Raw genomic sequence first — 12931 nt, 5'->3', positions numbered from 1 at the left:
AGTGGGGCTGCACCTTAATCCTGAAGGTATCAAAGAATGATATGGAGAGAAGAGTTAAACTCAACCTGGCCCATGCCAGAGTTCCACTGATCTTGGATGTAAATTGCCTACTATTTGCTTTCCACATGAAAAGAGCATGGCCATGTATAATGCCCATGTCAAATCCATTGGGAATGAATTTGCATCTACAACAATCATTATTCTATCCCTATGGAGTGCCTGGTATTCATTGTGAGGGTAGTTAACCCTTACCAGGTGGATCACAATAAAGGGGAAAATACATGTATAATGCCCATGTCAAATCCATGGGGAATGAATTTGCATCTACAACAATCATTATTCTATCCCTATGGAGTGCCTGGTATTCATTGTGACGATAGTTAACCCTTAGCAGGTGGATCACAATAAAGGGGAAGATAATGCATGAGGAGTTGATGGAAAAGGTGACATGATGGAATATAAGAAGCATAATGGAATAACCTTACAGAATACTATGAGGAAGGTGTATAGTTGAATTATGACAGGAAAAAGACAACTAAAAGAAAAGAGGGAGTATAACAAAAAGGACTTAGATGGGCAGGATGTAGGAGCCAATGTTCAAACAAATGGAAAGTGGGAGAGATACATTTATTTGAACACAAGAAATACTGGTATGACTGGGCTGATGTACTGCTTTATTCCTATTGGAAATACAGTAAAGGAAAAAGACTGGTCCGCCTGGTTGTGAGGACTTTTATTTGTAGAAATATAGGTTATTTGTGTTTATTGTAGCTCTAATTGTAAAAGTTTTATGGATATGAAAAATTCATATAGTAGTGGGGCAGAAATGCTATGTGGAAAGTTGTGGACATATGTGAAGCAAAGAATATATAGATGAGTGGTTCTCAAACTATTTTACCTGACGCCCCCTTTTTGCTTCCAGTAGACCTGCATGCCCCCACTCCCTCATTTGTTCATGTGAAATGATTCTTGCATTTATTTCTTAGCATTGTTCAGGAAAATAGATCTCTGTTTGTATTAAATTCTGATCATGAAAGCCACTCAAACAAATAATAGTACATTCCAGAGACATTTTTCTAAGTAACTAAAAACGAAACATTTGGTTCAAAGGGAGCATATAAAAAGATTCGAACATTAGCAAATTGTGGTTGGTATCGGTGACATGTCCAAAATGTGTAAGGAGAACTAGCTTAGAAAAAGGGTTGGAGTGACTGCTATAATTATACAAAGAAAAGAAAAGAGAAGTAAAGCACAAGGTAAAGGAGGCAAAGAGGAGAGCAGATGTGAAATGGGGTAAGTGTATGACAGAAAATTTTGAAAAAAAAAGATGTTTTGGAAAGAAATTTAGAGAGGAAGAGGAAGGAAATCAAGTAGAGAAGAAAAGGTAAAAGGTGCAGATGGAGAGATGATAATAGAGGAGAAGGCAGTAAGGGGAAAATGGGCAGAGTATTTTAGGGAGTTGCTAAATGTGAAGGAGGCTAGAGAGGGAAAGATAGTTGCAGTGGGAAATGCTAAGAAAATGACCATGATGAGTGAGAAAATGGAGGAGAAATAAGGAAAGATGAAATGAAGGCAGTTGTTAAGATGATGAAAGCAGGTAAGGCAACTGGTCTGGATGGATGCCATGCAGAATGTCTAAAAAAAAAAAGGAGGTACAGTGATGGTGGACTGGCTGGTGAGGTTATTTAATGTTTGCTGGAGAGAGGGTAGAGTGCCGGAGGACTAGAGGAGTGACTGTATAGTTCTACTTTACAAGGGAAAAGGGAACAAGTGTGAGTGTAGTAGTTTCAGAGTGATTAGCTTGTTAAATGTAGTTGGGATGGCTTATGGGAGGATCTTGATTGAGAGGATTAGGAGAGGAAAAGAGGGAGTAATTGGTGAGAGACAATGTGGATTTAGGACGGGTAGAAGTTGTGTGGATCAGATCTTTGTGGTAAGACAGATATGTGAGAAAGCTATAGGAAAGGGGAAGGATGTTTTTTGGGCTTTTATGGATCTGGAAAAGGCTTATGACAGGGTAGACAGGAAGACACTGTAGGAGGATTTGCAGATATATGGGATAGGAGGAAAGCTTCTAGGAGCTGTCAAGAGTTTTTATGAGAGTAGTAGAGCATGTGTCAGGATTAGAAATGGGGAGAGTGAGTGGTTCAAGGTAAAGGTGGGATTTCGTCAGGGATGCATTATGTCACCCTGGCTGTTCAACTTGTACATTGATGGGGTGGTGCAAGAGGTAAATGCAAGGGTGGTGGGTCAGGGATTGGAGATGGTTAAAGAAAATGGAGAAAAGTAGGAGGTGAGCCAGCTGTTGTTTGCGGACGACACTGCGCTTGTGGCAGGATGGGAGGGATTTAGGAAGTTGGTGGCAGAGTTTGGGAGAGTGTGTGATAGAAGAAAGCTGAAGATAAATGTGGGTAAAAGTAAGGTGATGAGATGTACAAGGGGTGAAAGTGGAAGCAGACTGGAAGTGAGCATTAAGGGAGAGTGACTGGAGGAAGTGGATAGTTTTAGATACTTGGGTGCAAATGTGGCAGGAAAAGGTGGAGTGGAGGTGGAGGTAGAATGTAGATTGAGAGAAGCGAGTAAATGTCTTGGTGGATTAAAAAGTGTAATGAGGAATAGACATTTGGAAATGGATGCAAAGAGGAAACTGTGCCAACAGCACTGTATGGGGGCAGAAACATGGAACATAAGAGAGGAAGAGAGGAGGAGCTTGAATGTGTTTGAGATGAGGTGTCTGAGAAGTATGATGGGGGTTACTAGGCTAGATAGAGTGAGAAATGAGGAGGTGAGGAGGAAAACAGAGGTGGAAAGGGAGTTGGGAGATAGGGTTGATGAAAGAGTATTAGGATGGTTTGGACACATGGAAAGAATGAATGAAGAAAGACTAGTAAAAGAGGTATGGAAGGTAGATGTGGAGGGAGTGAACATGAGGGGACGTCCTAGGATGAGATAGATGGATGTGGTGAAGGGGGCTTTGGGGAAGAGGGGAATGTCTGTTGAGGAAGGATGGGAGAGGACAGAAGACAGGGGTAAATGGAGAATGGTTGTATATGGATGATGTTGTGATACATGAGATGGAATGGGTGGGGGGATGGGGGGTGAGGTAGTATGTGTGAGCAAAATTTGACGCAGCCCAAAGGGATTTCTCCCCGTCTTCTCCTTTTATGCATGGGGGGGATGGAGAGGGGGGGTCACTGTGCTGTGCCTTGCGACACTGCCTCTGACCCAGGGCAGTGGACAAGGTGCAGGGATGGCCCATCATCCGGGAGGTGCTAAGATGAGAGGGAGGGCGGAGGGGAGTGGAGTGTATTTAAGCATGGGAAAGGTGGGAATGATTTTATGCCTTTTTTGTTTTGGCTACCTCCCTTGTAAGGGGGAAAAAGCCTTGGTATATGTATGTAATGGCAAATATTTGTTCTTTGAATGATTTTATTATTCTAATTAAACAAATATTTTTGAGCAAATGACTTCACATCCCCCTTGTATCCTCCTCCTCACGCCTCCCTGGGTGGGCGCACCCCCTAGTTTGGGAACCACTGATGTACATGAAAGTGGGGAGGTGCACATACACATACATGGTTATGCAACTAGTACTTACAAGCACATAAAAATTTGCCTTAAACTTCTGACTGACAAGACTGACCAAATCATTATACTCCTTCTCCCATGTATGCCACGTGTGGGTTGAAGATACATGAATGTCATCGATGCTTTTAACCCCAGCCACAGCCCACTCCTTTATCAGACACCTGTAGTCTGTAATTGTCAGGTCATTCGCGTAGAAAATTATGTCACCGAATTCCCTGAAACCAATTGTTGTGAATTTAAAATTATTGATTTCTTCTTGTGTCAATTTACAAATTGTTCCAGTAATGAGACAGCTCATATGAGGTGTTTCTTAACATGGTGTATCTACATGATTCACCAGTTGTCTTGAATAGAAAAAGGAGAAAAATATTGAAGAAATCTCCCTATTTTCAAAATGTCCTATCTTTGTATCTTACAAGCACATTTGATTTGTTTGCAAGCAAAAAATATTTCAAAGAAATTATTTTCTGGAAAAGATTGAATGACATTTTGAGAAAAACAATAGCTTTTTGCTGAAGGGAAAGTGGTTTAGATAACATAGGGGCACATTTAGTGCACTTCTGATCCTAATACAATTACTAGGTGCTCCATATATCATGACATGGGTACTTTTGAAAGTAACTGGCTAAGACAAATAGGTCTCAAGACCTTGAAGTATGGTCTTTAAGATTCTAAAGGGAATTGACATCAAAAGTGACAAAATTTTCACATTGAGAATCTGAGAAGAAATAATGGTCTCAAACTGGCAGGAAATAGATTTGATTTGGAAGTGGGTAGAAACAACTCTGCCATGTAGTTAATGGAATGATGTTCCTGCAGAGGCAGTGCAATGTAGTTCAGTTTGAAGCTTTAAGATTCGTCTAGATAAACACCTAAGAAAGATGCTGTAATGCCTGTCATTTTTATATAGTGTATTTGTTATTGTCTGTTTATTATTTCCTTGGCTTTTATTATTATATATGTCAATTTATTATTTACTATTTTCCTGTTAATCATTTAACTATACCTATGCATTTATCTATTTTGTTTATTATCTATGTTGTTATAATTTCTATTAATCATTATCATAATTTGTTTGCACCTGACCTAGTTATGGACCAAAAGGTCCCCTGTCGGCCTCTGGCTCCTCCTTTGTAATCCTTTGGTCTGCAGACACTGAAACTAGTGAGTTTCCAAATACTTTTGAAAATTTAAAAGGATGTGACTCGCTGGAAGGCTTAGGAAGATTCCCTTCTGTGATACCATCAATACTCTCAAGAAATCACTTACCCCTGGGCATGAAGTGAAACAAGAAAGTTGACTGTCCACCTCCAGTTAGAACTGGTGACATCATAAAGCACTATTTCTTCGACTTTCTTCTTCAGGGGTGCTCCTAGTGGCTTGTCACCCACTGCAGCAGACACATGCAGGACTGAACAGTGTTAAACATGAAAATGTAAGATGTCAAATACTGTAAATAATTTAAGGTTATCATATCTTATAATCTAATCAGTATGGTTATATCTATCCCATTGAAAAATACATAGTTAAAATACATATATAAGTAAAGACCATTGCCTGCAACCTACCTAATTTATCTAGATGTGGAAGGACATTGATCTGTCTTTGGAGAGCCACCAAACCCTCCGGCGAATGAATGAGAAGTATAAGATCTTTTACCGACGGTTGAAGAGTTGTGCAAGGGCCCCAGGGACCGTCCAGTTTTCGTACGGTGCAGAGTGCGCCAGGAGCTGTCAACGCCTGAATGGGCCACGTGCAGCACCCCTGAAAGCACATCTCCCTTAGGCAGCTGTAAAGGAGCAGATCAACTGTCACATCTTTTTTCCGCACGTTACCGAGAGCTTCAGCCAGTTGCGGTTCATCGTTGCAGCATCCGAAGAGCTTGATGGTGACTTCGCTCGGGAAGACGTGGAGATCCTTCAGTACGTGCAAGTGTTTAGTCACCGTCCACTCACGATCTAGCTTAGAGGTTACGGCTTCGGTGAATGTTTTGTCCATCCCACCCTGGCCGATGGCTTCCAGAGCTTCGTCGGGACTCCTCTTACAGGAGGACACCACCAACTCAGCCATCTCTTCCGCGTGGCGAGACAGCAGCTGGCGGAGCCGGAGGGCGCCAACAAGAGACAGGAGGAAATTCCACAGATAGTCTAACAACTCTTTACTTTCTCCCTGGTCACGTGCCTTTAATCTGAGGATGTGGCACAGGACAGTGTTAGGGTTCAGTTCCTCCTGCTGGTGCTGGTCCTGGGCACTCTCGGCTGTTTTCACCTTAAATAGTCTGCGAAACTTGGTGACTATGCTCCATCTTCTGCCATGTATAGGATCCTTCTTGGTAGTCAGGCTCAGTCCCACCGTCGCGGCCTCTTCCAGGTAGTTCCTTCCGAGTCTGTCACAGACACCCAGTGCCGCACGGTACTCGAGTTGGCTTTGGTGAGGGAAAACGTACGAGGCTTGGTCCCCCGCCACCTTCTGTTCCCATCTGCATGAAAGGAACGTGTCCAGCATATCTGTTGGGTACCTACATTGGTTTGCAATTCGACGCAGGTCTTCGGTGGGGATATCTGTTTCCCTCTCTAAGAGGTTCTGCAGCGCTGCGGCGTTCAGATCTCGAGTGAAGAGTCTGATCTCGTTCTCCATTTCGTACTGAGAGAGGTCCTTCCTGTGCAGTCGCTGACGAAGCATCTTCAGTGAGATCTCGTCCAGAGTATCAAGCAGCTCGGGGAGAGTCAATGGAGCTTTGACTTTCTCCGGCTGTACGCAGGCGAGGTAGGTCAGTAAGAGAATATTCCGTGGCGTCCGCGCAAGGCGCTCGGCTGCAAAACAAACGTCCTTCACTACCTGAGCCTCAGGGGGAGGAGAATTCATTTTTGTGTGTAGGGCACCGTAGTGTTTACTGGCCATGGATTCTGACTTCCGTGGTGACAGAGCAGACAGCGTTACGCGAAGATACTTCAGGCTTCCCATGATGGATTCTGCCTCCTCCAAGCTACCCGTCCTCGTTGTCAGGATGACTCGGAGTTGGCTACTACTTGCTTCTTGGTAAAGATCCTCCAGCAGGATTCTCCCATCCACACTCACTTCATCAAACCCGTCGGCCATGACCAGGAGGCTGAGATTACGGACGGCACGCAGGAGGAGATCGTCACTGATGTCTCTGGTCGCCAAGGGAAGGGAGGACTTGATTAAATCTCGCAGTGTTCGACAGTGTTTTCGCTTGCACGCAAAGTGAAGAACCAAATCGAATGACTTCAGACCTGTGATCGTCCCTGCAGGGTCTAGACGATCGGACACAACGCGAGCCAGGAGCGTTGACTTGCCAACACCACTCGGACCCTCAACGCAAATGACACGGGGCACATTGCTGCTTCCGACAAGAGGTGTCGTTAGCAAGTTCTCCATCAGCAGTGGGATTTTCTGGGTGTCTTCGGGGAGCAGACCTCTCTTTTCGACGTAAAGGTCAGGATTTTCGTAAATGTCCTGAAGCCTGAACGGCGCCAACCCGAGTATGTGGGGGAAGGGCTCGATCTCCAGTAACTGTTTTTGTTGATCCACCACCTCCGCCATACCGCCTTTCAACTTTGCTTGTGTAGGATCCACTTCCACGATAATATCCTGAAATTTAAGAGCGTCCAAGTGGGCCTCCACATCCACTTCGCACTGATCAATATCGACAACCGGTTGACCCTGGCCGATGAGATAGATCCTCAACTTGTCCAAGGCCTTGAAAGATATATCTTTGAGTTCATCAAACAACATTTGAAAATTCACTGGATCTCTTAGACTGTCTATCAAATTCTTCCTATCGTGACTGAACTCGTTCCGTTTCTGTTTCATATGGTAGAGCGAATATTCCTCACTGCTGGGATGGTTCTTCCACTCTGGAGGTGATATGTTGAAGTCGCAACAATGAAGAAGGAGGGCGTACTTAAGTGATATGTCCATGTCTGGGAACTGTGTGCCAGCATTAATCACATCGAGCTGCTCCTTCATGAAGCCCCTCTTCTTCAGTTCAGAGTTACTCCAGTTCTTCTGCGCCAGCCAGTCCTTGATGGGCTGCTGGCCTCCCTGGAAATGGGTCTTGAAAAACATTGTCATGACCAGGCGAGAAATCTCGTCAATAGCTTTCAGTCCTTTAGTGTAATTGATCTCACCATCCCCTAGGGCCCTGTGAATGTTGGGTCCAGTGGTGGAGGTCGAAGAACCGGTCGCACCACCAGAAGATCCTCCACTTGCAGTGACTCCTGCGGTAGTGGTCGATGGCCCCCCAGTGCTGGTGGACTGTGATGACGTTCCAATGGTCTGGGCGCTCACACCGGAGACGGTTCCTCCAGCAAATGCTGAAGGAGTGGCTGTACCAAAAGAGGTTGTGGAGGTTGTCCTTCGGCGAAGGGTTCCAGAAGACTGGCCCATCGGGCTCAACAGAGTCCAAAGAGAACTTCAGATAAAGAAGGAAAAGGGGATCGCATATGTAACAACTTAGAGGTAATCGAGCACCTTTCTCCTGAAGAAAATTAAGTCCTGCCCTATCCATCAAAGAGGATACTGCCAAAGATAGGGGTGGTGTATTCTGGTATCACATAACCCTGCTTTCAAACAGGGTATGGTCAGGGAAATGAGTTCTTTGACAATGCTCACGTGTATGAGTGTTCAAACAGGTTTTGATTGAGTACTGGAAAGGCACAAGCAAATAACAATCAGTTACAAATCCTCCCACAGTATTTTCAATGTATATATATATATATATATATATATATATATATATATATATATATATATATATATATATATATATATATATATACTAAAAACCAACTATTGATTGTATCAAGAAAAGAAAGGAAATAACATTATTTCCTTGCTTTTCTTGATCCAATTAGCAGTGGGTTTTAGTGTATTTACTAATGTGTTACGACATTACTGAGCTGTGATAAATATATATATATGTATATTCATTTATATATCTATATAAATATACCTATATGTATATATATATATATATATATATATATATATATATGTATATATGTATATATATATAAATATATATATATATATATATATATATATATATGTATATAAATATACATATTTATATATATATATACACACACATGCATATACCAGAGGCTTTCTCCCCCTTACATGGGGGTTAGCCAAAAAGAAAAAGGCATAGAAATCACTCCCACCCATTTCATTTCCCATATATTCCACTCCCCTCCCTCCTCCTCCCTCCCTCCTATCTTGGCACCTCCTGGATGACGGGTTATCCCTGCATCCTGTCCACTGCCCTGGGTCAGAAGCGGTGTTGCAAGACACAACACATCCACAGCAAGGCTGCTTCATTAAATCGGCGACCCCCCCCCCTTCCGTCCCCCCATGCAGGAAAGGAGAAGACGGGGAGAAATCCCTTCGGGCTGCATCAAATCTTTTCTCATACATATTCCCTCTCCCCCCATCCCCCACCCACTCCCCCTCATGCATCACAGCATCATTTATACACAACCCTTCTCCATTCACCCCTATCTTCTGTCCTCTCCTGTCCTTCCTCTACAGACATTCCTCTCTTTTGTAAAGCCCCTTTCACCCCATCCATCCATCTCATCCCAGGATGCCCCCTCATATTCACTCCTTCTACCTCTGCCTTTCACACTTCTTTTACTAATCTTTCTTCACTCATTCTTTCCATGTGTCCAAACCATCCTAATACTCTTTCATCAACCCTATCTCCCAACTCCCTTTCCACCCCTGTACTCCTCACCTCCTCATTTCTCACTCTACCCTAGTAACCCCTAACATAGTTCTCAGACATTTCATCTCAAACATATTCAAACTCCTTCTCTCTTCCTCTCTCAAGTTCCATGTTTCTGCCCTGTACATTGCTGTTGGCACAATCACTCCTTCATATAACCTCCTCTTAGAATCCATTCCCAGATGTCTATTTCTCATTACACTTTTCAATCCACCAAGGCATTTAATTGCTTCTCTCAATCTACATTCTACCTCCACCTCCACTCCTTTTCCTGCCACATTTGCACCCAAGTATCTGAAACTATCCACTTCCTCCAGTCTTTCACCCTTAATGCTCACTTCCAGCCTACTGTCACTCTCTCCTCTTGTACATCTCATCACCTTACTTTTGCCCACATTTATCTTCAGCTTTCTTCTTTCACACACCTTCTCAAACTCTGTCACTAACTTCCTCAATCCCTCCTCTGATCCTGCCACAAGCTCAGTGTCGTCAGCAGACAACAGCTGGCTTACCTCCCACTTTTCTCTATTTTCTTTAACCATCTCCATATATATATATATATATATATATATAGATATATATATATATATCTATATATATATATATATACATATATATATATATATATATATATATATACACACATATGTATATACATATACATACATATATATGAATTATATATATATATATATATATATATATATATATATACGTATATATATATATATATATATATATATATATATATATATATATATATATATATATATATATATATATATATATATATATATATATATATATATGTATACATATGGATATATTTATATATATATATATATATATATATATATATATATATATATATATATATCCACATGTATACATATGTATATACATATATGATAGATATATATATATATATATATATATGTACATATATATATATACATATATATATATATATATATATATACACACATATGTATATACATATACATATACATATATATATACATATATATATATATACATATATATATATATATATATGTATATATATATCAATATGTATATATATATATAACATATACATATATATATATACATTATATATATATATATATATATATCATATATGTATATACATATTATACATATGGATATACATATATATATATATGTATATATATATATATATATATATGTATATCCACATGTATACATATGTATATACATATATGATATATATATATATATATATATATATATATATATATATATATATATAAATGAACTAATACCACAGTCAAAGCAGAAAAAAGACTGGAAACAATGAGTCTATATATTTCAATGTAACTTAAAGTCCACTTTAATTGTACAAAATAGGAGGAGGGTATTATACTAATATACCACTCTTACAAAAAGAGGAACAGGGGAAAGACCAAAGATGTCTATTCTTATTCAATTAGTGCATGAGGTGTGGGGTCAGGTGGAAGATGCCTATTAACGATGTTGTTGGTCATAATTCTGGTATAATATGTCTGGAGACCACTGCCTTTTTGAAATATTCAATAAAAAAGTAGTTAATTTTCATAAGAGGTTAAAAAACAATCCTGGTGTTTGCTACCATGTACATACTTCTATTGGCCTGACAGGGGGAGATTAGGGACAAGGCTGAATGAACACATATGTTTGATCAAGTACGGGCAAGAAAATTTGGCAGTGTTCCACACATGAATCAGTTTAATCAATATCTCAACTAGGACAAAGCTGATCTTACATATAAATCTGGTTATGGGTTCTTGAGGACGATAGATAAATCTACATTAATAGAATATATTCCCAATATGAATATTTTAAAGGGCCAGTGGTCTCTGGACATAATATCCAGAATTATAGCCACCAACACTGTTACATTATTATAGTTTTTATTTATTCACTTATTTATCATTATGATTTTTTTCGCATCTGACCTAGATATGGACCAAAAGGTCCCCTGTTGGCATGCTCCACCTTTGTAATCCTTTTCGTTTTGTAATAGGCATATTCCACCTGATCCCATGCATGACCAATAGGTCACTAAATGCATAGGGGTAGGCATCTTTGGTCCTTCCCCCTGTTCCTCTTTTTGTAAGAGAGTGCTATACAAATACAGTACCCTCTTTCTATTCTGCACTACTGAAGAAGACTGTAGCTTACAGTTGAAATATGAAGACTTGCAACTTCCAGTTTTTTTTCTACTCCAACACATATACACATATACTGTATAAATATATATATATATACATATACATACATACATATACCAAGGCTTTTTCCCCCTTACTAGGGAGGTAGCCAAAAAAGGAAAAGGCATAAAGTCATTCCCACCCATTCCATCCCTGAAAACACTCCACACCCCTCCACCCTCCCTCCCATCTTAGCACCTCCTAGATGACGGGTCATCACTGCACCCTGTCCACTGCCCTGGGTCACAAGCAGTGTTGCAAGACACAGCACATCCACAGCAAGGCCGCTTCATTAAATCAGCGACCCCCCCCCCTCTCCGTCCCCCCATATAAAGGAGAAGACAGGGAGAAATCCCTTCGGCCTGCATAAAAATTTTGCTCACACACACTAAACTAACTCACCCCCCATCCATTCCACCTCATGCATCACATCTTCCATATACAACCATTCTTCATTCACCCCTGTCTTCTGTCCTCTCCTGTCCTTCCTCAACAGACATTCCCCTTTTCCCTAAAGCCCCCTTCACCCCATCCATCCACCTCATCCTAGGACGTCCCCTCATGTTCACTCCCTCCACATCTGCCTTCCACACCTCTTTTACTAGTCTTTCTTCACTCATTCTTTCCATGTGTCCAAACCATCCTAATACTCTTTCATCAACCCTATCTCCCAACTCCCTTTCCACCCCTGTTCTCCTCCTCACCTCCTCATTTCTCACTCTATCTAGCCTAGAAACCCCCATCATACTTCTCAGACACTTCATCTCAAACACATTCAAGCTCCTTCTCTCTTCCTCTCTTATGTTCCATGTTTCTGCCCCATACAGTGCTGTTGGCACAATCACTCCTTCATACAGTCTCCTCTTAGCATCCATTCCCAAATTTCTATTCCTCATTACACTTTTTAATCCACCAAGGCATTTACTCACTTCTCTCAATCTACATTCTACCTTAACCTTTACTCCACCTTTCCCTGCCACATTTGCACCCAAGTATCTAAAACTATCCACTTCCTCCAGTCACTCTCCCTTAATGCTCACTTCCAGATTACCGCCACTTTCACCCATTGTACATCTCATCACCTTACTTTTACCCACATTTATCTTCAGCTTTCTTCTCTAACACACTCTCCCATACTCTGTCACCAACTTCCTCAATCCCTCCTCCGATCCTGCCACAAGCGCAGTGTCGTCCACAAACAACAGCTGGCTCACCTCCCACTTTTCTCCATTTTCTTTAACCATCTCCAATCTCTGACCCACTGCCCTTGCATTTACCTCTCGCACTACCCCATCCATGTATAAGTTGAACAGCTAGGGTGACATATATATATATATATATACATATATATATGTGTGTA

The 12931-nt window shown here is 41.0% G+C and overlaps 1 protein-coding gene across 3 annotated transcripts in view; it reads right to left on the bottom strand.

Moving 5' to 3' along the window:
- Positions 1-12931, bottom strand: part of LOC143031371 (uncharacterized) — a 41902-nt gene that overhangs the window by 22044 nt on the left and 6927 nt on the right. For 2 of the 3 annotated variants that reach the window (XM_076195098.1, XM_076195100.1), the window contains exons 2-4: positions 5157-8257; positions 4858-4999; positions 3599-3803 (exon numbers count right to left, since the gene is read on the bottom strand). In XM_076195098.1, the coding sequence (XP_076051213.1) occupies positions 3599-3803; positions 4858-4999; positions 5157-7998 (3189 nt within the window). In that variant the 5' untranslated portion in view covers positions 7999-8257. The remainder of the gene's footprint in view (positions 1-3598; positions 3804-4857; positions 5000-5156; positions 8258-12931) is intronic. The other variant, XM_076195101.1, reaches the window with a different exon arrangement.

This window comes from Oratosquilla oratoria, chromosome 12 (genome assembly GCF_046742065.1).
Source record: "Oratosquilla oratoria isolate Oo_2021 chromosome 12, ASM4674206v1, whole genome shotgun sequence".
NCBI classification, from domain to species: Eukaryota; Metazoa; Arthropoda; class Malacostraca; order Stomatopoda; family Squillidae; genus Oratosquilla; species Oratosquilla oratoria.
This window is presented reverse-complemented; position numbering and strand designations above follow the sequence as displayed.